Source organism: Squalius cephalus, assembly GCF_949319135.1.
Source record: "Squalius cephalus genome assembly, chromosome: 20".
Taxonomy (NCBI): domain Eukaryota; kingdom Metazoa; phylum Chordata; class Actinopteri; order Cypriniformes; family Leuciscidae; genus Squalius; species Squalius cephalus.
This window is the reverse complement of record NC_137141.1, coordinates 13,038,626-13,062,867: the sequence shown is the minus strand read 5'-3', so window position 1 is coordinate 13,062,867 and position 24,242 is coordinate 13,038,626. Positions and strand designations below refer to the sequence as shown.

The window sequence follows — 24,242 nt, the reverse complement described above, 5'->3', positions numbered from 1 at the left end:
GTCATTGAATCATTAATTTTATATTCTTTAAAGGCACAATATGTAACTTTTTTTGCTTTAAAAATAGCAAAAATCACTATATCTATGTTATATATTTTTTTTAGTTGTGTACTTACATTATCCCGACTGTTTCCAACAACTTTCAAACCAGGAGAAATTTGTCATTTAATTCGCAGACACGTCCCGTTTCTTTATTTCCGTTTTGTCGCCGTCAATGGCGTCATATCCGCGGCGTTGTCCCTGGTTTCCGCTCGTACTGCCATAGCAACCAGAGCTATGAACCAGAGCCCTCTGATAGTAACCAAAGCGACTGACATGGACAACTGTGTAGTTCGCAATGTCTGTTTGCACGCTGTTGTTGTTTCGTTCAAACATTATGGACCATGGCAAGCAGACTTTGGATAAAAAAGGAGAACTAAAACGAGAATCAATATCAGCGCGGTGTTTTCGAGATGACAATATATAATATATATAATATATAAGTCTGCTTGCCATGGTCCATAATGTTTGAACGAAACAACAACAGCGTGCAAACAGACATTGCGAACTACACAGAGGTTCTGACACAATGATAATTGCTGTGCTGCAGTCTATTTAAAAAATATTGAATTAATTAGATTTATTATTAAATCAGTGAATGATTCAATGACTCACTCATAAAAACCTCAGTTGTGTCATTACTGGATGGATCAGCGTTTTTTAAACGTATAGTATGGAATTTTTCGCCACTAGGGGTCGCTAACCTAGTGGCGAAAAATTCGCCACTAGGTTATATATGTCCACTCCCATAGACATATATAAACGAGAGCTCCACGTCTGAGACTTCGACCGCTCCTACATGTACTTTATTAAACAGGTGAGCACATTTACATAAAACTAATCAATGTTATATAGTTCAACAATGATACAATGTTAGAATATGATCTATGTTATTCTAATGTTGATCTAGCTTACTGCTAGTCTCATACAGACAAACTAACACATTAATTTGAACACATTCAAATGCAGTTTAGTGTGCTAGTGTAATGTTAGACCAAGTGAAACAGCGCTGCGTTACCTCACAAGTTTAATTTGTCTAATAAACTGACCAGTGAGTTCTGCACTGTGTGTAGTTCTGTAGAATGAAATGTCCATATTCCTTTTTTATCCGCGGGACTCGCGTCGCGTGTGGAGCTGATAGCTGTCTCTTAGCAATCCCGAACTGCTTCATATCACAGTCATGATAAAAACATCGATGTATTCAGTCATCCATAAACATTATTAGATCGGTCAGCTTGACGTTGACGACAAGATCCATAGTTCTTAGCAAATGTTGTGTCATCAAACTACGCCTTTGTTATTGTAAATAGGTTAGCGACCCCTAGTGGCGAAAAATTCCATACTGTACGTTTAAAAAACGCTGATCCATCCAGTAATGACACAACTGAGGTTTTTATGAGTGAGTCATTGAATCATTCACTGATTTAATAATAAATCTAATTAATTCAATATTTTTTAAATAGACTGCAGCACAGCAATTATCATTGTGTCAGAACCTCTAGTAAATTAGCCTACATTTAGTTGTCTGTTCAGAATCGTGGGAGGGTCGTGATCTTTATTTTAATTAAAAATAAATTGTGATTCTCAAGTTATCCAGAATCTTGCAGCTCAAATATAAAGTGTTGTGCTATATACCAAAATGACAATGCTGTTCAAGGACTGAAAAACATTTGACATTTAACATTTCAAATGCTTGACTTTGACTTAATTGTGCACTTGAGTTAAGTGGACATATAAGTACAGTAAGACGTGTCTGCAGGACAGGGAAGGTGCAGTAGTTTTCTCTTCTCTATTGTGACATATATACTAGTGAAACGGCTTCTGAATGAGAAGAAAATGTAGGGTGGGACTTGATTTTGGGGGGAACTGATCGAATGGTTGTGGTGTCATGTGAGTGACAGGTTGTCCCTCCCTAATGCCAGTAAACGCGTCACCAGAATAGAGAAAAGGGAAGGGGAAGTTATTTTGATTAAAGATTACGAGAGCACGTGAAAAGAAAAGATGTGCACGGATAAATCATTTATAATAAATAAATAACACTGCAATATTCTGAAAAGAATTAAGAATTGCACTTTTGATTTTATGGTGACTTTAAAAATATGCACTTTCCCATCATCAATTAAGTAAATTCTTTTAGTATATAATGCGGGTATGCAAATTAGAACCAACGTGTCAATATAATTTGCCACATCAATAACATTCACCATCAAAAACAATAAATTTTTTAACAAATTTGCTTTTTATCCCATTAAGTATTATTCATGCTTTTAAATAATAATAAATAAATGTTGTTGATCTTATTTTCTTCCATTTTCCCATTTTTTTCTTCCTTAATGAATAGACTAGTGAAGAAAGTGTCATTTATAGAGGTGTTGTCTGACAGGCTTTGAGTCGCTGTGAGGAGCTTGTGTCCTTTGAGGTTAAACACTCTGGCCGTTGGAGTGTGTTTGCGGGTGAGTGAACACACTCTTCTTCCTCCTCCTCCTCCTCCTCCTCTTCATCTTCTGGACACTCATCTTTCTGCCTAGTTATAGCTCTCGGTGTGTGACTGGAAACAGGCAGAGAGTCATTCATTCCAGGACAGTTTTGTGTGTGGACATGGAAAATGAAAACTTATCCTTGCAAGCGCTCATGTTAGATAATTTGCAGATTATGATAGGATGCCATATTTATGTGGAATTATTGTCAATTTTTGAAATTAAGAAACCCTGCCTTGTGTTCGGCCGCATGCAGAAATCCGATTAGGCATTAGCCGTATAGGGATAATCAGATTTTTGACTCCCTGCAGATACCGCTGTGATTCCGTTCCTCTGCTGGTTCTGATCTAAAGAGATCCGCCTCAGGATATTTGTCTGTTGTTAATGAAAAATAAAATGGATGCATAAGGACTGTTGGCAGGGTGATTCTAAGCTCTGAATGAGAGTGTCATTTTTTTTGCATCTGAAGTCAGAGCATCTGGCCACTGGAGCGCAGTGTTTCTCTACGACACAATGAACTTTCAAATATGCCAAACCTTAAAGGAGAACTCCGGTCAATTTTAACATTGAGCTCATTTTTTTGTACATTTGGAGTGCTGTCAATACAGAGAACAACGACAAAAATCGGTGTTGCCTACACCGTGTTATCCTCTTTTTAAAATTTGCACCCTGTTGACTTAAATGGGGCAAGTACTAAACCTGCTTTTAGCCTCTTAACATCCTTGATGTGTCATTACAAGTGCACAGAAAATGTGAGTGATTCCTTCTGAGTGAACACGAGTGAGTCTGACTGCAGTAGATGTGAAAGAAATGTATAAAAATGATGTTATTTAAGCCAGCGCAAATACCTGTTTACATCCTGTTTTTCGGGTGAAGTCCAAAGTAGTCGATTGCAGAGTTCACACGCATAGGTTTAATACCTATGATCATGCGCGTGAACTCGGCAATCGACTACTTTGGACTTCAACCGAAAAACAGGATGTAAACAAAGGTATTTGCGCTGGCTTAAATAACATCATTTTTATACTTATCTTTCACATCTACTGCAGTCAGACTCACTCGTGTTCACTCAGAAGGAATCACTCACATTTTCTGTGCACTTGTAATGACACATCAAGGATGTTAAGAGGCTAAAAGCAGGTTTAGTACTTGCCCCATTGAAGTCAACAGGGTGCAACTTTTAAAAATAGAATAACTCGGTGTAGGCAACACCGATTTTTGTCGTTGTTCTCTGTACTGACAGCACTCCAAATGTACAAAAAAATGAGCTCAATGTTAAAATTGACCGGAGTTCTCCTTTAAGGAATATGCTTTTGTTTGGGTTTTGTTCCTGTAATTTTTTATTTATTTTTTTGGTTACAAGATTTGTAACTATTGCACCATGCTGTGAAAGTATATGATTATGAAGGCAGGAGGGCAATACAAATCCGTACCAAAAAAAAAAAAATAATAATTTGGGTGACAATTTAAAATAATTATATCTTAGATAAAATGCTTTAATAAAACATTGCTTGCTAGGGATACAATTGTATCAAATTATGTGAGCTTTATTAGAGGGAAAAGAATCATCTGGAAAAATTAGAACATGCTTCTTTGTAGTGAAATTCAGTGAGATTGAATCAGTGGTTATTTGATGACATATTTAAGACATTATCGTGTTATCGTTTGACATTTTGTATCATTATTAAAGGCCTGGCTCTTTCTCACTGCCTTGTACCGTCCAAACATATGGCAATTATTAAATTCCCAAACCTTGCCAAATTTGCATATTAATCATGACTTTTATGAATCTGTAGAGCAGTCTCAGCTTTGCAGTATTTTGGTGTAATAGAGTGCTATATGTGAGAGTGCTGCTTTTCTGGCCAGTTCTTATCAGTCGGGAAACACTTACCGTCTGTATCTCAAAATCAATACTCTGAGGAATGAGGACTCAAAGTGCCTGCTTTCATTGCAGATTTGAGTCTGGCCATTAAAAACTCATATAACTTTCCCAAATACAGAAATAGCTGCACATTCAGCTCAGCAAGTAGTTTCTATTTATGTATTAGTATTTATTTTGTGTTTTATTTTGATGTATCATGATGAGTTCTCTGTGTGTTCATCTCCACTCACCTCTCATTTTGTGTGTGCAGTAATGAGGACAGGTTTATGGCTGCTCCGCTTCTGTATAGGACTCTTGTGTTGTGCTGTGACTTACAGCCTGTGCTTTGGTTTTGGACAGCGCCAGACTCTGTGTATTCCATTACGACCAATGACTCTTACCTTCTGAAGCATCAGCAGTTTTTATAGAAGTCCACACAGGCCCATGTTGGATACGCTTTTTTTCATTTCCAGTTGAAGTCAAGGTTAAGCATTGCTTATTATTTCATCATCCGTTTAGCTATTAATTCTTTCTTTGTTAAACTAACTGAACTTTGTCAAGAAATCTCTCACTAACATTAGTTACATTAAAGGAATGGTTCACTTAAAAATGAAAATTCTGTCATCATTTACTCACCCTCAAGTTGTTCCAAACCTGTATGAATTTCTTTCTTCTGCTGAACACTAAGGAAGATATTTTGAAGAATGTCGGAAAGATGTTTTTGACTGTTTGCTTCTTCAAAATATTCTTAAAATATATTCTTCAAAATATCTTCTTAAATAATAATAACAGAAGTTTTTTATTTTTAAGTGAAAGTAATTTTTCACAATTAAAGGGCTCCTATTATTCTATTTTAAAGGCTCATCATTTTGCTTTGGAGGTCTTCTACTATAGGTTTACATGCATCCACGTTAAAAAACCCCACTTTCATTGTCTCATAATACACACTGCAGCATCACCTCTTTTCTTAAAGAGTCTGAAACAGTTTGATAAAGGATCCGTCCTCTCTAAACCCCTCTTTTCCGAGAGCCTACTCTGCTCTGATTGGTCAGATGGCCAAGGATGCTGTGATCAGTCTACCGATTACAGTGTGTTGGAAACCAAACGGCCATTATTTCTTGACCTCTCAAAATAAGAGGTCAAATGCAGCTCCTTTTACTCTAAGACTAATTTTTCCTTTTCTTTGTCAAAATTAAAAGCAGCCATCAGTTCAGAATTTCTAATATACATAAGCCTGAATGATTTATTTTCATAACGTGACTTTGGCTTTGGCATTGCATGGTTGTTGTTCTTGATAACATCTTTATTTCAGCGTGTTCCTCTTTGTTTGTGTCTTGTTTGTGCATATTTAGTTTTTTTCATAATGTTGATTCTTTCAAAGCTGAATCAGCAGATATACCCACCGGCATGAATGTCTGATTGAGATAGCTCAGATTTCTCCACTGTTCTGGATCTCATAAGGGTTCTGTTGATGGCATAATGTTAGAAAGCATTCAAAGATTTGTTTGCAGATGTTAACACTGTAGATTGTCGTGACATTTAAAGTGTTCATTGTATAAATATACACTTTTGTTCAAAAGCTTTTAATTGATATGATTTTTTGAAATAAGTCTCTTCTGCTTACCAAGGCTGCATTTATTTGATCCAAAATGCAGTAAAAACAATAATATTGTGAAATATTATTATGATTGAAAATAACTGTTCAAATGTAATTTATTCCTGTGATATAAAGCTGCATTTTCAGCATCATTACTGCAGTCTGTCACACGATCCTTCAGAAATCTTCATGATTCTTTGGTAAATAGAAAGTTGAAAAAGCAACAGCATTTTGAAATTTAAATCTTTATACAAAAATGTAAAGAACTATTTGAAGTGCAAAAGTGGCATAAGAATAAGCTATATAAAACAGCATGAAAATAGATGGTATGAAAATAATGGCAGTGTTCATGTTAGCCTGCATAGAATGCACAATATAACCTCCATTATTTAGGAAGGGGTCAGAGGGTCCATTCGATGTTGCGAAGGATGGCCTACACTATAATTTGTGCCTGACCCTTTTCAGTTTCTCTGCTCTTAAGAGAGTGATACTACAAAGCCCCACTAAAGTGATTTGTCAAGGGCCTGCATGCTCGAAAATCAGACTACCTCCAGATAGCAGGGTGGCAAGAAGATGGATCTGGTGGTATGTCGTACTAAACTCCCTGTGATTATGTTCACTCAGAAAGGAGCGAGATAGACAAGGGCGGAGGGAGAGAGAAAGAGGGGTTCTTGGGTGGGCAAATCTCTCTCAGATAGCGTTTTTGTGTCCATGGGAAAGCATTACGAAATATGCATCTCTGGAAAGGATATCAGAACATTGAATCATTTAAAAGTCAATGCATTTATTAATTTAGCACTTGCTTCCTCCGTGTATTTTGCTTGTTTGGTAGAAATCTTTAAAAAGATCTCTTGAAAAAAAACTCGACCATCTAGACTAAATCAATTATGTTTATTTTGACTGTAACAGATAAAGCAGAGACCCCTGACCAACCTAAGTATGCAATTTTCGTGACTCTTATGCGTGTTTGAACACAACACAGACCCATTAAACACATTTTTAAACCGATAACTTGACATTTTATAGAGATAACGTGACCTTTTGTGTTCGGGCTCTCCCATGCATTTGATCTCTGCATGTTAACCACATTCCTCACATGGAGCTTTAAAGTTATAGACTGAACTCAGAAGCAAAGGTGGTCATTAGACGTATACGTTAAAGCAAAAGATGTTTAGTCAGGGCAGGAATGCTCCATTATAAGCCTTGTAAATCAAACCAGACTTTCTCCTCTTCAGCCTGAGGATGTTTCTTGAGAAATGCACTGAGCACTGAGGCTGATGTTAATTCTTTCTCATTTATTTTTAACAGAGGCGAAAGTCTATCGAGATGTTCTCAATGTAAGACGGCACGGTACTGCAGCGTTCAGTGTCAGGTAAGAGCTCTTCACACACTAATCATCAGAGCTTTTACAAACAAGTTTGAGATGAGATCTCATTTCATTTAGGTGCATTTTTTTCTACGTAACATTTTACACTTAAATACAAATAATTGACAAATAAGATTCCAAAATGAGATTCCAGTCATATCAGCAGCCTAGATGAAGCTGTTTATGTAATTTAATTTAATTTAATTTCTTTTCATTTCACCATTCATCTATTCTCCAAACTGCTTGGAGAATGAAACAGCCTAGACAGATGCCCAGTCCATCACAGTGTATTTATTGCAATATAAAAGCAGCCTAATTGAGGTTTCACTGTTTATTATGTTAATTGCATTCAACAATTAATGTTACTGACAATAAAATGAGAAAACTACTTACTGGATTTAACATGCTGGCTGATATGGGGTTGAAAGCATATTTTAGAATCAAATAGTACCCCAAGATTCCTTACAATGGGTGAAAGATTAAGATATAACTCTGCTAATATGAACAGAGATGTCATGTTGGGATGAAATGTAGGATTTAGGGCCTACTAACATGGTTTCTGCTTTGTCAGTATTCTTTAAGAAGCTTTGAGCCATCCATACTTTGAGATCTTGTAGGCAGGAAGTGAGGAAAAACATAATTGGCTGAACGATAAGATAGATTTGTATATCATCAGCATAATCATGATCTGGAAGTATATAGATTAGAAATAGAGGTGGACCAAGAACAGATCCTTGAGGTGCACCACAGAAAACAGTGAAAGAGCAAGACTGGTGTTCATTTATGCTAATGAATTGTTGCCTGTCCAAGAGATATGAAGTTATCCACTGAAAGGCAGTATAAACTCATTAAAATTCTCCAGGTTCCCGTACAAGCGCTCATGAGCCGGCAGTTATCGGAAACTTGCATGAGGTCCAGTGTGACTTCCAATCAGAAGTATTTGGTGCTTGGAGCCATACACCTGTGAAACACATTCTACATTCAACAGATTTTCCAGTATTACTTCCTGTCTTTTAACGGCACTTAAAGGTATAGTTTAACCAGAAATGAAAATTCTGTCATCGTTTACATGTCTCATTTCATTTAAAACCTGTATTCATATACCTTTCTTTGTGAAAATGACTAAGGACAAACACCATACAACTAGTCGATCCAACCCATGCACCATATTTTTTATGGCTTTGTGAGAGGAACAGACCAAACTTTAAGTCATTATTGCAGTAGTTTTCAAATCTCATTTCTCAAAATCAGGATTTTAAGTCAATAGCGGCTTAAAATTGGTTCTGTTCCTCACAGAAAGCTATTGTATAGCTTTAGAAGAGAAGAGTCATATAGGCTACTTCTATGACTTCAATTTGGGACTTTGACTGTGTCCTTCCTCATTCAGCTTAATATTATGTAAAAGAGCAGCGGGAACATTCTGCTAAACACAGAAGACAGAAAGTTATGCAGGTTTGGAAATGACATGAGGAGTAAATTGTGTCAGAATTACATTACTGGATGAAAAATCACTTTAATGTGTCTGTCAGATGCTCTGTAGAAGTCTTTGCAGTTCAAGAACATCCAGTCTCTCAAAACTAGACACCACGCTGCTTTAAAATAGCAAAGCTGTCACTGTCAAACCAGCCTTGTTCTCTCCAGGCGCTCAAGTTTGTCTTTGACTTTTTTTTTAATTGTAGGGCAGTCTTTCATCATAATTCCCTCTAAAGGGAGACCACACACAGCAAGCACATTTGACAAGATCTGATTGAAGATGTGTGACTTCATCTTATATGTTTGTGAACTCTTTTCTATTTATTCTCTATCCTCATTTTCACCCTTCAGAAACAAGCATGGCTCGATCACAAGAGAGAATGTAAATGCCTTCAGCGCCTCCAGCCAAGAATCCCCACCGACTCCGTCCGCCTGGTTGCTAGGATCATTTTCAAACTAGTATGTGACATCAGAACACCTGCCTATTAGGACCACTTCAAACCCGTTCAAAGCATGTTTTGCATTTAAAACTATCACAGCTGGTGTTCAGCCACAGGACTTGATATTGTTACACCCTTTCTGTCTCTTTCTGCAGCTCAGCCATTCAAAAAGTGACCAAGAGGAGCTGTACTCGATAGCCGAACACCAGTCACGTAAGTTCCTGTTTGATTTGTATTTGCATTGCACTGATACAAGTCAAGTGGCTGTTGTTATATTGAGCTCGACTGGAATGTTGTGTTGATCAGTCAGCATCCAGGACTGAACCAATATGTTTTATAAAACCATACACAGGGTACTCACGTTATAAGTCTCCAATTTTGAATGTCAAAATAACCTTATAAAGTTCATACACTACACGGTTGAGTATACCGTGTATAAGTGCATAGTGTATAGTGTATCATTTGGGACACAACTATGGATTCAAGGACTGTAAAGTATGTCCTTGAAAGTGCTCGAAATAAACTTGAAATAAATTTAGTTAGAGTAGCATAGTGCTGTTACAAATACATCTTAAAAATGTTGAAAAACCAGCAAAAACTGGTGAGCTGGTCTCCCAGTCTAGTCAGACTGGTTTTAATGTGTTTTTTTTCAGCTCAATCAGTCTGGGAGACTGTCTTAAACCAGATAATGCTAACTTAGACCAGCGAACAAGTTTATGTTTTTTTGTAAGGAAACACTAGGACGATTTATAAACCACCTCTAAACTGTGTTCTGATTGGTCTGTTGTGTAATAACTTTAATTTGCAAAGCTAGAATGGTTTTCAGACCCAGTAGTCTTCAAAAACAAAACCTGGGCCGAGTTTAATCCAGAAATCCAGCAGCACACCTGACTGTGCTGTGTATTTATTCTCATTATTATGAAATCAAAATGAAAATCATTATAATTTCTGGTCTTAATGGTAAGTCACTTTAATGCATTAATGCAAAAATAAAAGAAGTTACCTTTCAGACTTCACCGAAACGGACATTGGGTCTCATTCATGAAACACGAGCAGAACGAATTTTTGTGTAAATCGTGTGTAAAGTGGTTTTGGCGTAAATTTTCGGATTCATTAAAATGTTCGTATTTTACAAGAGAAGAGTTTTCGGGAAGGTCTCTTTATGCGCAAATCACTCACATATTTACTCGTATATTTACGAATGTTTCATGAATGAGACCCAATGTTCAATTTCCTTATAAAAAAGTCATATGCAGATTACAGAATAGGCTGTGTTGTTAATGGGCGGCAGTAAAAATCACTTACTTATTTATTCTGTAAAGTTGAAAGATTAGATTCCCTATGATGAAAGGTGAATAAATGTCATATTCTGGCAGGAGTTTATTATAACATTATGAATTTTCTTCTCTTTCTCGGTGCGGTCCCTCTGTGAAACCTGCCCGCGGCCCTTGGCTTTTCAGAAGTAATTGGCTATTTTGTCACAAAGAGCCTCTGACTTTTCTTTGGCCCGATTCTTTCCTATTCAGTCATAAGTAATGTGCAGCCATTAGAGAGGTAATCCCGCTGATGGTCCTTATGGAAGCAGTCAGCACCCCATCTGAACTTGTGCTTCATCATTACACTAACGGCCCTCGCTCTCACCTCAGAATCAAGGTCTCATCGGCTTATGTATTATTTCAGGAAATCCATCCGCTCCTCATTTTTGCAGCTGTCCTGATTTATGTTGAGATTTATATGTACACCTTTAGACTAACAGAAGAGCATTTCATTTGTTCTCCTTCCTTCACGTGCTCCAAGGGATTTCCGCTAGTGGTCGAACGATGGGTTTTTCAATGGCTAAGAGCTATAGAAATCCTGTTATAGGATTTAATCCTGTTATACTGTATATATTACGATTTAATGGTAGCAAATGAGACATGCAAAATTGCAGAAATTAAAGGAATCATTCACCCCAAAATTTATACAACAGGTTTTATGTCAATTATGAGTGGTCATGGGTAGGGCTGGTCCGAATACCATTTTTTGAGCTTTGAAGCTTCGATAGGAATTAACATCGAATATTCGAAGCTTCGGAGGGAGGGGGCTGAACATATTCTTCTCTCTAATAAAGGCAGGAATCTCTATGCGTCTGTCTGTTTGCATTTAGATTATTTATCTTGCATTTAGAACCGTTCATCCAATCGACTTCACGAGTGCAGTGTCACATTTGGTGCAATATAGACACGCGAGACGTGACACGTTCAGAATTAATAAACTTTTAATACAGAACAGCGCGAGCGGGAAGCGCGCGCGCCTCACGCGCAGGGCTCCGAGAACGGACACTGCACTAGTGATACAAAACACAGCCTAATATTTTTCTGAGTAACAAATAACTCTCAAATCAGAAATCAGCAGCACAGTAATTACTGACACAGTAAAGGGTAGGCTAATATATTGTTTCTATTCTATTTCCACAATGTCAAAGCAACGCAGCTTATAGCCTACAAGCTCAGGCATGCACTTCTGCCCATACAAACTCCGCTGTTCTGCGCTCTAAAATAAGAGTAGCCTATTGTATTTCGCCCAAAAATGCTAAAAAAATAACCGTGTGAGAGCGTGTTTTATATCATGTTATAGCCAGATATGACGACGCTTACAGCACGCGTCACCGCAGATCAGCATCTATTCATCAAGCCAACGTGCAAACTATCGCAAATCAAAGTGAAAGTGGGTCGCAGATGCTTTAACACACAATCAACTTCATTAAAAGTAAAGAACCGAAATGATCTTACCAGGGCTGTTGCCGCTCTCTTATTGCGGTCTTTGATTTAGACATTTTAGCTGACGATCAGTAAAATGCAGCTTATCTGTTGCTAGTGACGTGCACTCCATTACATCTGCCTATAGTGCGGGATTTGAAGTTCGGATTCATATCCGTTTTGCAAAAACACATTTATGTGTTCATTGTTCATATTGATAAATCAGAGAGAACTATCCGATCTGAGAAAACGCATGACAGCCCCATTCAAGCGCGAATGGGAACCGTTTCTAGGGGGATGCCAGGTGGTGTGAAAAAAAAAAAAATTAAAACGAATATTCGAATGTCAAATTTGAAAATCGAATACCAACCCACCGAACGAATATTCGAATACTCGAATATTCTGGTACAGCCCTAGTCATGGGACATTAATGTCATTACGTTCCCGTCTAAATTGCAAATTTGCGTTTCATTTCAAATTTCATTGCACACGTTTAAGAGAAAGAAATCGCCACATCCGGGGCAGATTATGCCCAAATAGAAATGGTTGTTGTAGCCACTGTGGATCTATCATTAAATAAAATTATTTATTTGCAGTGTGTTTGAGAGAAAATTTATTCAGAAAATACATTTTCATTGTAGCTTACACTACCGATCAAAGATTTCGGGTCAGATTTTTTCAAATGCTTCAGAAATAAGACTCTAATGGTCACCAAGTCTGCATTTATTTATAGTAAATGTATAGTTTTATTGTAAGTACAGCTATATTGTGAAATATATAAAAATAGAATAGTTATTTTAAATTGTTATAATATTTAAAAATGTATTCTTATTATGGGAAAGCTGAATTTTCAGCAGCCATCCCTCCAGTCTTAAGTGTAACATGATTCTTCAGAAATAAATGTAATATGCCGATTTTGGTGCTCAATAAACATTTCTTATTGTAATTATTACCAGTGTTGAGAGCAGTATTGCTACTTAATATTTTTGTGATACATTTTTTCGGATGATTTTCCGGATACATTTTCAATGATTGGAAATCTTTTGTAATAAGTCTTATATTTATTCTGAATTATAAGTACTATCACTTTTGGATTAATTTCTTTAAACAAAACAACAACAACAACAACAACAACAAAAAAACATACTGACCAAATAAAAAACTGAATAAAAAAATGTGTATCCACGTCTAGCAAGCATGTTCTTTTATTCCCTTTTTGGAAATTTCATTTGCATATTAGTGTTTCGATTCAGCATTTGTATGTGATATGACAGAATTTGCATAAAAATACAAGAATGGAAACCCAGCTAATAACATCAAACTTGGCACAATCTGTCTTGGAGCGGCATATTTCAATTATACACAAGTGAAAATGAGATTTAAGACTTATTATAGGTAATTATACAGCAAATAAAAACTTAAACCTCTCTTCCCACAAAGCATCAACAATATTTCAGAAACATCATGTACCGCACTAGTTATATAGACAATTTTTATGGTGGGTTTTATAGTGCTTTTTTTTTGTTTTTTGTGGAACTCAACAGCCCTGGCCTTTTAATAGGTCATTTTAAAAGGGTCACGACATGGACTTTTTTATTATTTTAATATGGTCCTTGAGGTTCACTTATAATGTTAATGATATTTTTTTTGCAAAAAACAAACAAACAAATACATAATCACATAATTACATAATGATTGGCTAACGTCATATCATAGGAAACAGTATCAACGCCAACTCGTTATTGAACTTGAGCAAGTGTTTTGAAAACTTTATCTATATAAGACTCCATTTAAAATCAAAGCATTATGAAATCATATACTTACGGACTGTGATGCAGCTGCTGTCAGATCCAATACTGTTGGCTGCTTCATCTTTCAACAAAAGATTCTTTGCGAACTCTCCATTTCACTGTGCCTTTTTTACAAAACAAAATGCTCTAAACAAACATGTAATCTTTCAACGCGATCCAGGACAGCATTAAAATAAAGCATCCACTTGTTTCTGACGCTGGGATTCTTCTGAAGTCTGTCCAGAGAAGTAAACGAGCTGTTTAAACTGGACACATCGAAGTGAACGTTCCTTTATGCCATTTACTCTTCGATTTGTCCTGTTGTCAGCAGACTCAAGCGTGGGGAGTAGGCTATGTCAGAAGCTGAACACACATCTGTATACTGTATTCAGTATATACATTTTCAGTGTTTATAATGGGTTTATTTGCTTTTGACGCAACACTCACAACCAGTGTAGGCAAATGTCAGCTGTTAAGCGACTGAATGCCAGTGGGTGGGGCCTATGTGCAATTATGTATGATTATTTAGTATATTATGTATTAAAGTCCCCCTGTAGTCAATCATTTTATCCCTTAAAACTCATCTTTGATCACCAAAATGACATATTTAAAACATTTTCCTTCATGCCTTAAAATAACTTCTACTACACCCTTACCTTATTTACTATATGGTTCTATGAATATGCAAATTAGCCCCGCCCCCACTCACTCGCCTCACCTCAGAGATCCACTCTTTGACGATCACACGTTGACCTGATTGGTTACAAGGTAGTTTGTGACGTCAGTGATTTCAAACTGCGTTTTTGAGACTGTCTTTGGTTTACTGCAGTTTTAAAGAGAAAATACTCAGCAATGGTGTTGACTTATGAATTTGCACATTGTTTGTCTTGTCTGCATATTAAAAACACCAAATTGACATAAACAACATTAAAAGCTTGATTTTCAGTATTTGTCGATGACTTGCTCTTGAGGCAGTCATATGCAAATGCGAATGATTAAATAAATGTTTTGTTTATAATGAGGAGGACGTTTTAAGCTATGAAATTTGCAAGATGTTTTAATGGTACAAAGACCTCTTATATTTAAAATGTCAAGGTAATTTTGATTTCATGAGCCTTTTAATTGTTTGGAAAAGCACAGTTTGTAAATTGCAAAATATATATTTTTTGTTTCACAGAAGGGTATAAATGGTCCAAAAAATCTTTTTTGCTTTTGTTTTTGGTGAACTATCCCTTTAAGGGAAATAACACCTGGCTTTAGGCTCATAATTCTGCACACGTTCAACCTCTCATGCTCCAGAAGTGGGAAGCGTGTAGATCTGTTATTTTCTTCTGAAGAGAGGGTTCAGACCCCACTGGTGCTTGTTTACTTCCTGTTATTTGTTGGTTTCCACCATCTACAATCTATCAATAATTTCTAAAAATGAATTGTGATTATCCAAAGAATGGATTTTAACAATTTCAGTTTTTCCAACAAGCCTAAACAGTATTATTTGGTTCTGTATTTCAGAGATAGAAATTTTCAAGGAGATGATAAAAGGCACTACACGTGGTGGTGGCACACCAGATTTATGTGTTGAATCTGCAGAGCTTTACTACTGTGTGTATGTCTGTGTTTATGATGCTGAATGTGTTTGTGTGAGCGAGAGATACGAGCCGTGAGCTGTTGCCGCGGGTCAAACGTTCGCTCAGTCTGCCACAGCAGCAGTGAACACACTGAAGTTCATTGATGGTGTGTTTGGAGGAAGTAGATCAGAGCAGGAGGGTTAATGGAAAAACCCATATGTTTGGGAAAGCTGACATAAATCACGCATACACACAATCAGACCTCTTTCTTTCTGAATCGACATTAAAATCTCCACTATCAGACATCCATTTTCCTGGTTCATCTGAGTGTTGTTTATATCAGCATGTTATTTTATATGCCAATTTATATGTGAACTTGTTTCTCTTCCTGTTTTTCTAGTCTTGATGTTATTTAATACTGCATCCAGTGTTATTTATGAACAGTTACAAGGTTAATACATTTTAATTGATATTAACAGGAAAATACAATCATTTTGTAGGTGGAACTTTGGGACTCTAATTATCATGTTTGTTTGTTTTTTGGACAAGGTTATCATTACATGATTACCATAAAATATGAAATATTATTGCCCTATTCATTTGCATGGTATTCCAACCAGTGTTTTTTTTTTGTACTGTTATAGTATTTTTACTATTTTTGAATTAGTTTATATTTTTATATTTCAGTTTTCAATTAAAAAGTTTTAGTAATTTAGTTATTTTTTTTAATACTTCTATCTATATTTAATTTATATATATATATTTTTTTTAGTTTGAGTTTTAGTATTCATCTTAAACTTATTTTATTTCAATTACTTTCCAAGGCACTTTTAAATTTAGTTATTTTATGTTTGAATTTTTTAATTTCATATTTAATTTAATTTCATCTTTATTTCAATTAATACTTTTAGTTTGTTTAAGTTAACAATGACAAAACTGTATTACTGATACGTTGGAATCAGTGTTTTCTGGATGTATACCATGGCAGTACCATGTGTTTATTAATATGTACCTATATAGAGAGATACTGTAAATCATGGTAATACTATGATTTTTTTGTCAGGTACCATGGTAATACTATGTTTTTATATATGTATCATGATAATGTCACTTATTTTTAAATGTACCATGGTAGTATGTTTTGTAGAAATGTACCATGGTATGCTTTTTTACATTTAATATAGTATTATGTTTTTGTACAGTATGTATGATAATACCTTGTTTGTTTGTTTTCTTAGATATGTCAGTACTGTTTTTAGACATATATCATGTTAATACTATGTTTTTGGACATATACCATGGTAATACAATAAAAATTTTGATCAGGTGCCATGATAATACCATCTTTTGGACATCTTTTATATATATACACCATAATGATAATACTGCTTTTAGTCTCACTCCATAGTAATACCATGTATTTTTGTACATATAATAATACGTTTTTTTGTATTGATGTGTGGTGACATCAGTAGTTTACCACACACGTTTGCAGTTCCACACATATACCATGGACCATGAATCTGGTACTGTGGTGGTACCATTATGCAGTCAGAGTTTAAGATGATAATACCATGGTACTTTGATTTATACCATACAGAAGCATTGATATTGTCTAAAAGGAGAGGAGAACAAATAAAAGTTTCTGCTCATTTAAATGCATCACTGTTGTTAAAGGTTGAAAACGCTGTGTTCTGTGTCTAGATCTAGCCGACATGAGCGAGGAGAAGAAGGAAGGCCTGGGGCATCTCTGCACGACACTGCAGGTTTATCTTGGCGAAGAGAACTGCAATCTTTCTGAGCTTCCGTCCGGCCTCGACCCCATCAGCCTTCTCGCCAGAGTAAGAGTCCTTTCATTGTCATCTCCAGCAGACCGCAGGGGTCACGCTCTCAGAGCGACGGGGCGTCACACCGGATCTCACGCAGTGTTGCGAATGATGTCAGTGTGTCGTGTGTGTGGACACATACTGAGCTGCTAGGTCACCTGCTGTGAATACATGCTGCTATTTTTTGTCTTTTCTCCTTAAAGCAGGGATCAAGTTGTTCATAGAAGCTAAATTAAGTCATTTCATGTTCAAGGTTGAATTTTAGTTTAATTTTCAGGAAATAGACCAAAACGTTTCAATTCAGTTTAATGGAATCATTAAAGTCGTAAAATGGAAGTTGCGATAAGTCTTTCCTTCCCTATTTTGACGTATATCCGAGTGAAATGCCTTCACGAACAAGAAAAAAAAACTGTGGGGCGGGATTTGATTTTGTCCATCGGGAATTGATTGGATTGTTGGTTGGTTGTGGTTTGCTATTGGTTGATGTCATGTGATTGACAGGTTGCCCAGATCGGCAGGGCTTGATATTAACACCCACCAACCTGCCAGTCAGTCCGTCTAGCTACTTTGGCGGGTTGAATTTAATGTATAATAAATACATTTTTCAATTGTAGTCTTTTAAAAAGGCATCTAAAATAATAAACTAAGTGCAATGTATATCGATTTTTTAGCTGAAACGCTTCCAATACAAATTTTCCGCAGAATAGATACACGATACCATCTGCGCTTTCTCGCTATTCTCTCTGACAGCGAGTTGACTCACAAACCCGCCTCCCCTCACTCGCTCGTTTCATTTGCTCCGGATGAATATTGTTGGTGTTACAGGGCTCGAATTTCAGCGTGGGATTGTCCATAATTTTACTTATTCCTGCAGATTTTGTGCTCAAACCCAAAGTTCCCGCACATAAAGCCGCATCTCAGTACTAAAAATTGAGTACTTTTTCACTGCTTATTAGAATTAAACAGTCCAATACACACAAAATCATGTCAAAATGCCGTTCTTGGTGAGAAATTTTGTTAACATTCAGTTATGTTTAAAGTGAACTTAAACAGTTGAGAAAGAAAACGCATGTGTAACAGTATAATGGATCAATGCATCAGGTCTTAAAGTGACAGCAGCCTAATATATCTGCTGCCAAATTATGAGATAATATTAAAAATATCTATATGACAGTTTTTGCTGCCAGTGAAAATGCTGAGTGGCAAGTAGCTTTGGAAAACCACTAGCCAAAAACGTTATTGTTAAGCTCTCAGAGAAGAGAAGAGGGAGGGGAAGTTGTTCTGATTAAAGATTACGAGAGCACATGCATTAAAAATAAAACTAATGATGTGCACAGATAAATCATTTATAATAAACACTGCAGTGTTCCATTAACAATAAGAATAGTCTATTTTGATCAGATCCAGAATCATCACATTCCTCACGATTCACATCCCAAGATGCCATCCCATAATTTTCTGCCATTTCCTTTGTGGACGCCTGAGGTGCATGCTAATGTACTAGTTTATTTACAGATGTGTCAGTGAGATCGCTTGTTTGGATTCCTGTGAGAGTAGATTTTATTTGCTTGTTTACCAAACCGTCACTCCGTGCCGTAATTGTGAACACATTGAGTGAAAGATGCGTTTCAGGGTGAAAATGGTGATCTTCTCTTCAGGATCGCATGTAAACAGAGAAGGGATTGCACATCTGGCCCGGGACAAACAAATGTTGCATGTGAACACAAACACCTGTTTTATATGAGAGACAGCCAGCAGCCACATCTCGCTTATAAAGCATCAAAGACCCAAATGTGGATCCTGTAAGCATTTCTAATCCAAAAACACTAAACACCGCAGCAGGGCAAAACTCGAGTTATGCAAAACATGCACAAATGCTTGAACTAGGAGCATCCAATTCACTTTTGCGTTTGTTGATTTGATCGTGATGTGACTTATTTGTATTGTATTGGTTAGATTCCACAGTCATAGAAATCCTATACTGTATATATCAGCGAGGTATTCAATTGTATTTCCTTGGCCTGGATACAAGCTATTATGATGTTCATTTGTGAGTGAGTCATTCTGTTGAGTTGGTTCTTTTGAATTACTGCTTCACAAATCAGTGTGAATCACTGTGATTAGTTATTCATTAGCTAATCATTCTGAATCAAAATTATTTGTAAAAATTCTTATCTAGTATTCAGAAATGACTGGAAAGTTGAAAGTATTCAAATTTCTGTACATTTTTGTAATTCCATAGCTAAAGGTGTTTGTAGAATGATGATGTGCGTGTGTTTTCTACCTTTTTTGCTTGTAGATAATTACACGTGAGCGATAAATACAGTATCATCGTTATTTAACATAAATAGGGAGTTTTTAGCTACTTGATGGGTTCAGTTTGAGTGCTTTTTGGAATCTTATTGATATAAAGGAGATATAAAGAGTATAAGATTAAACAATCAATAGCTTAAATGAATAGTTTACTTAAAAATGAAAATTTAGTCATTTACTCACCCTCAAGTTGTTTCAAACCTGTATGAATGTCTTTCTTCTGTTGAGCACAAAGGAAGATATTTTGAAGAATTTCGGTAACCAAACAGTTGATGGGCCCCATTGACTTCCACAGTATTTTTTTTTGGAAGTCACAATGGAAGTCAATGGGGCCCATCAACTGTTTTTTTTTTTGTTGTTGTTTTTTTATATTCACATTTCAAATGTGAAAGTTTTAAGCAAGCTCTTAGACCACTCAGATGAACACCTAATATAAAACAATATATATTTTGGGTCAAAATGACCCGATGAGAGGAAGTTAACATTCTTTTGTGGAAAATGTGTGGAAATAAGACAAAAATGCAAGCTGCCACAAATAATGCGAGAGTTTGCTTGAATTTGCGTTAAATTATGCATTTGCAAAATTCTAGATGGACTCTATATTGGCCAAACAGAGGAGAATCGTTCGTTCTCCCCATTGGATACTTTGGTTTCTCCAAAGGTTTCTTCCCTGTTTTCAAGAAGTTATTCCCTTGGCCTCTGTGACACTGTAAAGTTGATTTTGCTGTTTTTTACAAAGTGCTGCAAAAATGAAGTACTAAAATAATTAAATGTTATGTACAATGGGTGCAGAAATTATTTAGACATTAAGATGTTTGAAAGTATTGGATTGGTAAAAAAAATTGTGGCATCTCTGCTCAAATTTTGTTGCATTTTTAAAATCAAAATCAATGATTTTCAAAAAACTATTTGTTTGTTTTTTCTGTTCAGATCTATAAAATGGAATTCAATGCTCTGTTCATCAGTCTGTCACTCATGTCAGTCATTTACTGGATAGAGACTGAAGATGGGAAAACATATTCAGAGCTGAGTTGATGGATTGAGTTGTGACATTTTCTGTCAGACATATGAGGTAAAGAAACATCAGTACAGGTGTGATGGAGAGGAAATGGGACTCACATATGAATCATGTTCCCATAATGTGAAACCCTCTCTTATTCAATAATCATCATTCTCTGCATCTCTGCTGTAGATTATGTTATGTAGACCTGCAGGCCTGACCCAGATGCATGATCTGCTCCACATAACACACCTCAAGTTAACGGCACAGTCACTAACGCTTGAGTTAAATGCCTGCTCAGATTTACTGCTTGATTACAGTCTTAGTTTGTTTTCATTAATTCATTGAAAATATGGTTGTTTCATATATGGTTTGATGGACCTAAAGGCCCTTATATACTCATTGTGAAGTTATTTTTTGTTTCTTCGTTTAGGGGTAAAAAAGAAGTTCAAAATATGCATTGCTGAACATCCAAACTCCACCCACACTGCTGAGAGCGGCATTTAAATGTTAATATATAACAAAATGAACACAACAAAAATGACACCGTGAGAAAACAGCAGTTAAGAAAGCATCTGATCATCGCGATGCTGATATGTTTGCATCAACTCTGCAATTCAGCACTCAAGTAAATTCATACCACGTTTATTTACCACTAGTTTATAGCCTAAAATCGATTTATTTAAAGCAAGCAGCTTTGCAGTGTTAAACATGAAGGAAAAAAAAAAAAAAAACAGTGCCAGTGTCAATTTCAATAATTACAACTTCCGTTTCTTTTATAAAGCAGCTCTCCAGTGTGTTCAAGGTTTTACTTGTGTCTGATTTCTCGACGGACTGAACGGAAGAAATGAGCCGGAGAATGTTTCCACGTTAAAGAAGGCGGAGTCTCAGAGCCACACCTACCTATTACATAATCGCTATGAACCAATGGTAGTTCGAAGGTGCTTACTAGCCGGAGCAAACTTTTCCAGAAGGTCACTTTGGCAAGCTGTTTCAAAATTCCAAAACAAACCAAACAAATTGCGTGGATGTTTTTTTTTTTTTTTATGAATTCACACCAGTTCATTCTACAATTTAGCTTGAAGTGTATTGGGGCCTTTAGTGGAAGGAAGGAAGGAAGGAAGGAAGGAAGGAAGGAAGGAAGGAAGGAAGGAAGGAAGGAAGGAAGGAAGGAAGGAAGGAAGGAAGGAAGGAAGGAAGGAAGGAAGGAAGGAAGGAAGGAAGGAAGGAAGGAAGGAAGGAAGGAAGGAAGGAAGGAAGGAAGGAAGGAAGGAAGGGCTTTTGTCTTGACTATTATTTCTCTCTCACACATTATCTCCTTCTTTCACTCTTCATTTAATGAGATGCTTGTAAATCCTGGATGAATATTTCAACTTGGGTGTGGGTGGGAAAACAAATGAGCAAACAGTGGAAGAAGTGCTTGTCTTGACCCTGAGTGCTGATAAATCTCCCTGTTCTGCATTAACTCTGCTCATGAGAGTCGGCTCTTGGCCCGGCGCCTCGTCTTTTGCATTACAAACATGTTCAGCCACGTTAAACCAACACCCTGCCCATCACCTAATCAATTAACCAGCGTGAAAACAAGCATCCGTGGTCCATAAATGATTTCCATTTCAAATCAGACAGATATTCTGTGCCATTTGCTGAAACTAATTCTCTTATAATATTCACAATTCATCCCTTGCATGCAGTGGAAGTTCCTCAGGGGAATTTGGGATGTTTGTTGGCAGTGTAATTTATTTATTTATTCATATTAAGAAGGAATTACCAGAGAACTAGTAGGTAGGAGTCAAAAATCTCCAATTACAATAATAAAACTGAGTGAGGGACGTGTCGGAACATGTGGATTTAGATTAAAATCTAGATCCGTAGGGGCTGTCATTCACATTCCAGAACTGAAGTGATCGTGAATTCACCGCTTTAATTAAAATTGCAGAGAATGCTAGTGTTATTGTCCAGGGCTTTGGTGAATACAGTATTCTCTTCTAATTTTTGCGCATGTGTGTAATGAACTCAAAAGGGAACTGGTGTCTTTTTCTTTTCTTTTTTTTGGCGAAGCAAGTCTTTTGTAGTCAAACTGAACAGTTCTGATTTACTGACTCATGGGTTTTAAATATTCTGTAAGAATGTGTGTTCTACAAAAGTTTCCTTTTGATGGGTGGCATCACATCAATCTGTGATTTTTCCATTTTGTTGTCTTAATTAGGTGTATGCTCATACTTATGGTTAGGGATTTGAACAACATAAATATATAACCTGTATATTTCTATGGGTGCTGTATAATAATAAAATCATTATTATCTTTATGTAACACGGTGGCTGAAATAATGTGCTCGACGAAGGAGATGATTAGAAATACACAGTCTTTAATCGACAAAGGACAAAACTGAACAGGGAGTATATATGCAGGGGATAGTCAGGAACTAAATGGGAAAACATGAACTAAAGATAACAGAATATAAAATTAAGAGTCCATAAATGTGACGCTTTATTATTATGCAGACTGTTCAATGTTGAAACCAGAGAATTGAGTGTGGGCTCTTAACACCCTTGCAACTGCATAGCAACACATTACGAAATGCTCAGGACATCTTCAGAACCGTATTGGAACGACCCTAAGGTGGAGATGACATTTGCACGGGCACCTAAAATCTGGTTTTCTTTTACAACAGATGTGATGTCATCTGCTCCTCAGCACTGCCTTGTTTGCCCTTCACTCACAGCTGTTATGTTGAGCATCATTAATATTTTACATGTCCTCTATTTTGTTTTATTGGTCTGTATTTTACAATGGCCTGTTGTGCCCAGAAAGCAGAGTTCCATCTGTGCATGATAGACCCCAAATAGTGCAGCATTTTCAGTGCTGTATTAATACATAATGCAGGAACACTTCACGACATCACCAGCAGCCAAACAGGTCGATGAGCTGAAGGATCAACGTCCCATTTTGTTTTATAATTACCAAGACTAGAGAACATTGTAAAGCCTGTTTACATCATAAGGAAATTCTTTTTTGCAATATAATTCAATAGTTAATGTGCCTTAGAATTATAGGCCTGCTATATGCCATTCTTTTTTCCCCATTATAATTTAGTTAGTAATTTTGGTTGTAAATATAAATAAATCATGAATATAAATGGGGGGGGGGGGGGTTACTCTTGAGCTACTTTTGTATGTGTGTGTGTGTGTGTGTGTGATTCAAAAACAAATATTAGATTGTGTAGTTAAAGATACACATTTTGACAGTGATACATTTATAAAACTGAATGAAAAATGTAACCAAAATTTTTTTTTTTTTTTTTTTCATAAAGACCTTGGACAAAAAAAATTATGATTTTTTTTTTCTTTCTTTTTTTTGCAGTTTACATTGTATTATAATGCTTTAGGTGTCATTGAAATCACTATATATATATATATATATATTTATTTATTTACTTTTCATTTTTCTTATGTCCTTTCCTTTCCTTTCCTTTCCTTTCCTTTCCTTTCCTTTCCTTTCCTTTCCTTTCCTTTCCTTTCCTTTCCTTTCCTTTCCTGCAGATTCGGCCATTAAACTACAATGAGTCGTGCTTTATTCAACATTATACTCAGCAGCTCCAGTCCTCATGTCAGCAGATTTTTAGAAAATCTTCACCTTTTCCCCTCAGTTTCACCTGAGAGTCATATATGGCAGTGTAAAAATGATTTGTTCGATGACATCTCTCCTCTGTCAGCGCTGTGCAGACATTGTCATTTAACATATGTTTCAATTCTGACT

At 36.3% G+C, this 24,242-nt stretch overlaps 1 protein-coding gene across 1 annotated transcript in view; it reads left to right on the top strand.

Annotated features, from left to right (window-relative positions):
* Positions 1 to 24,242, top strand: part of smyd3 (SET and MYND domain containing 3) — a 192,060-nt gene that overhangs the window by 15,617 nt on the left and 152,201 nt on the right. Inside the window, exons 2-5 of the mRNA XM_079854222.1 lie at positions 7,283 to 7,346; positions 9,165 to 9,272; positions 9,409 to 9,466; positions 17,051 to 17,187. Coding sequence (XP_079710348.1) covers positions 7,283 to 7,346; positions 9,165 to 9,272; positions 9,409 to 9,466; positions 17,051 to 17,187 — 367 coding nt within the window. The remainder of the gene's footprint in view (positions 1 to 7,282; positions 7,347 to 9,164; positions 9,273 to 9,408; positions 9,467 to 17,050; positions 17,188 to 24,242) is intronic.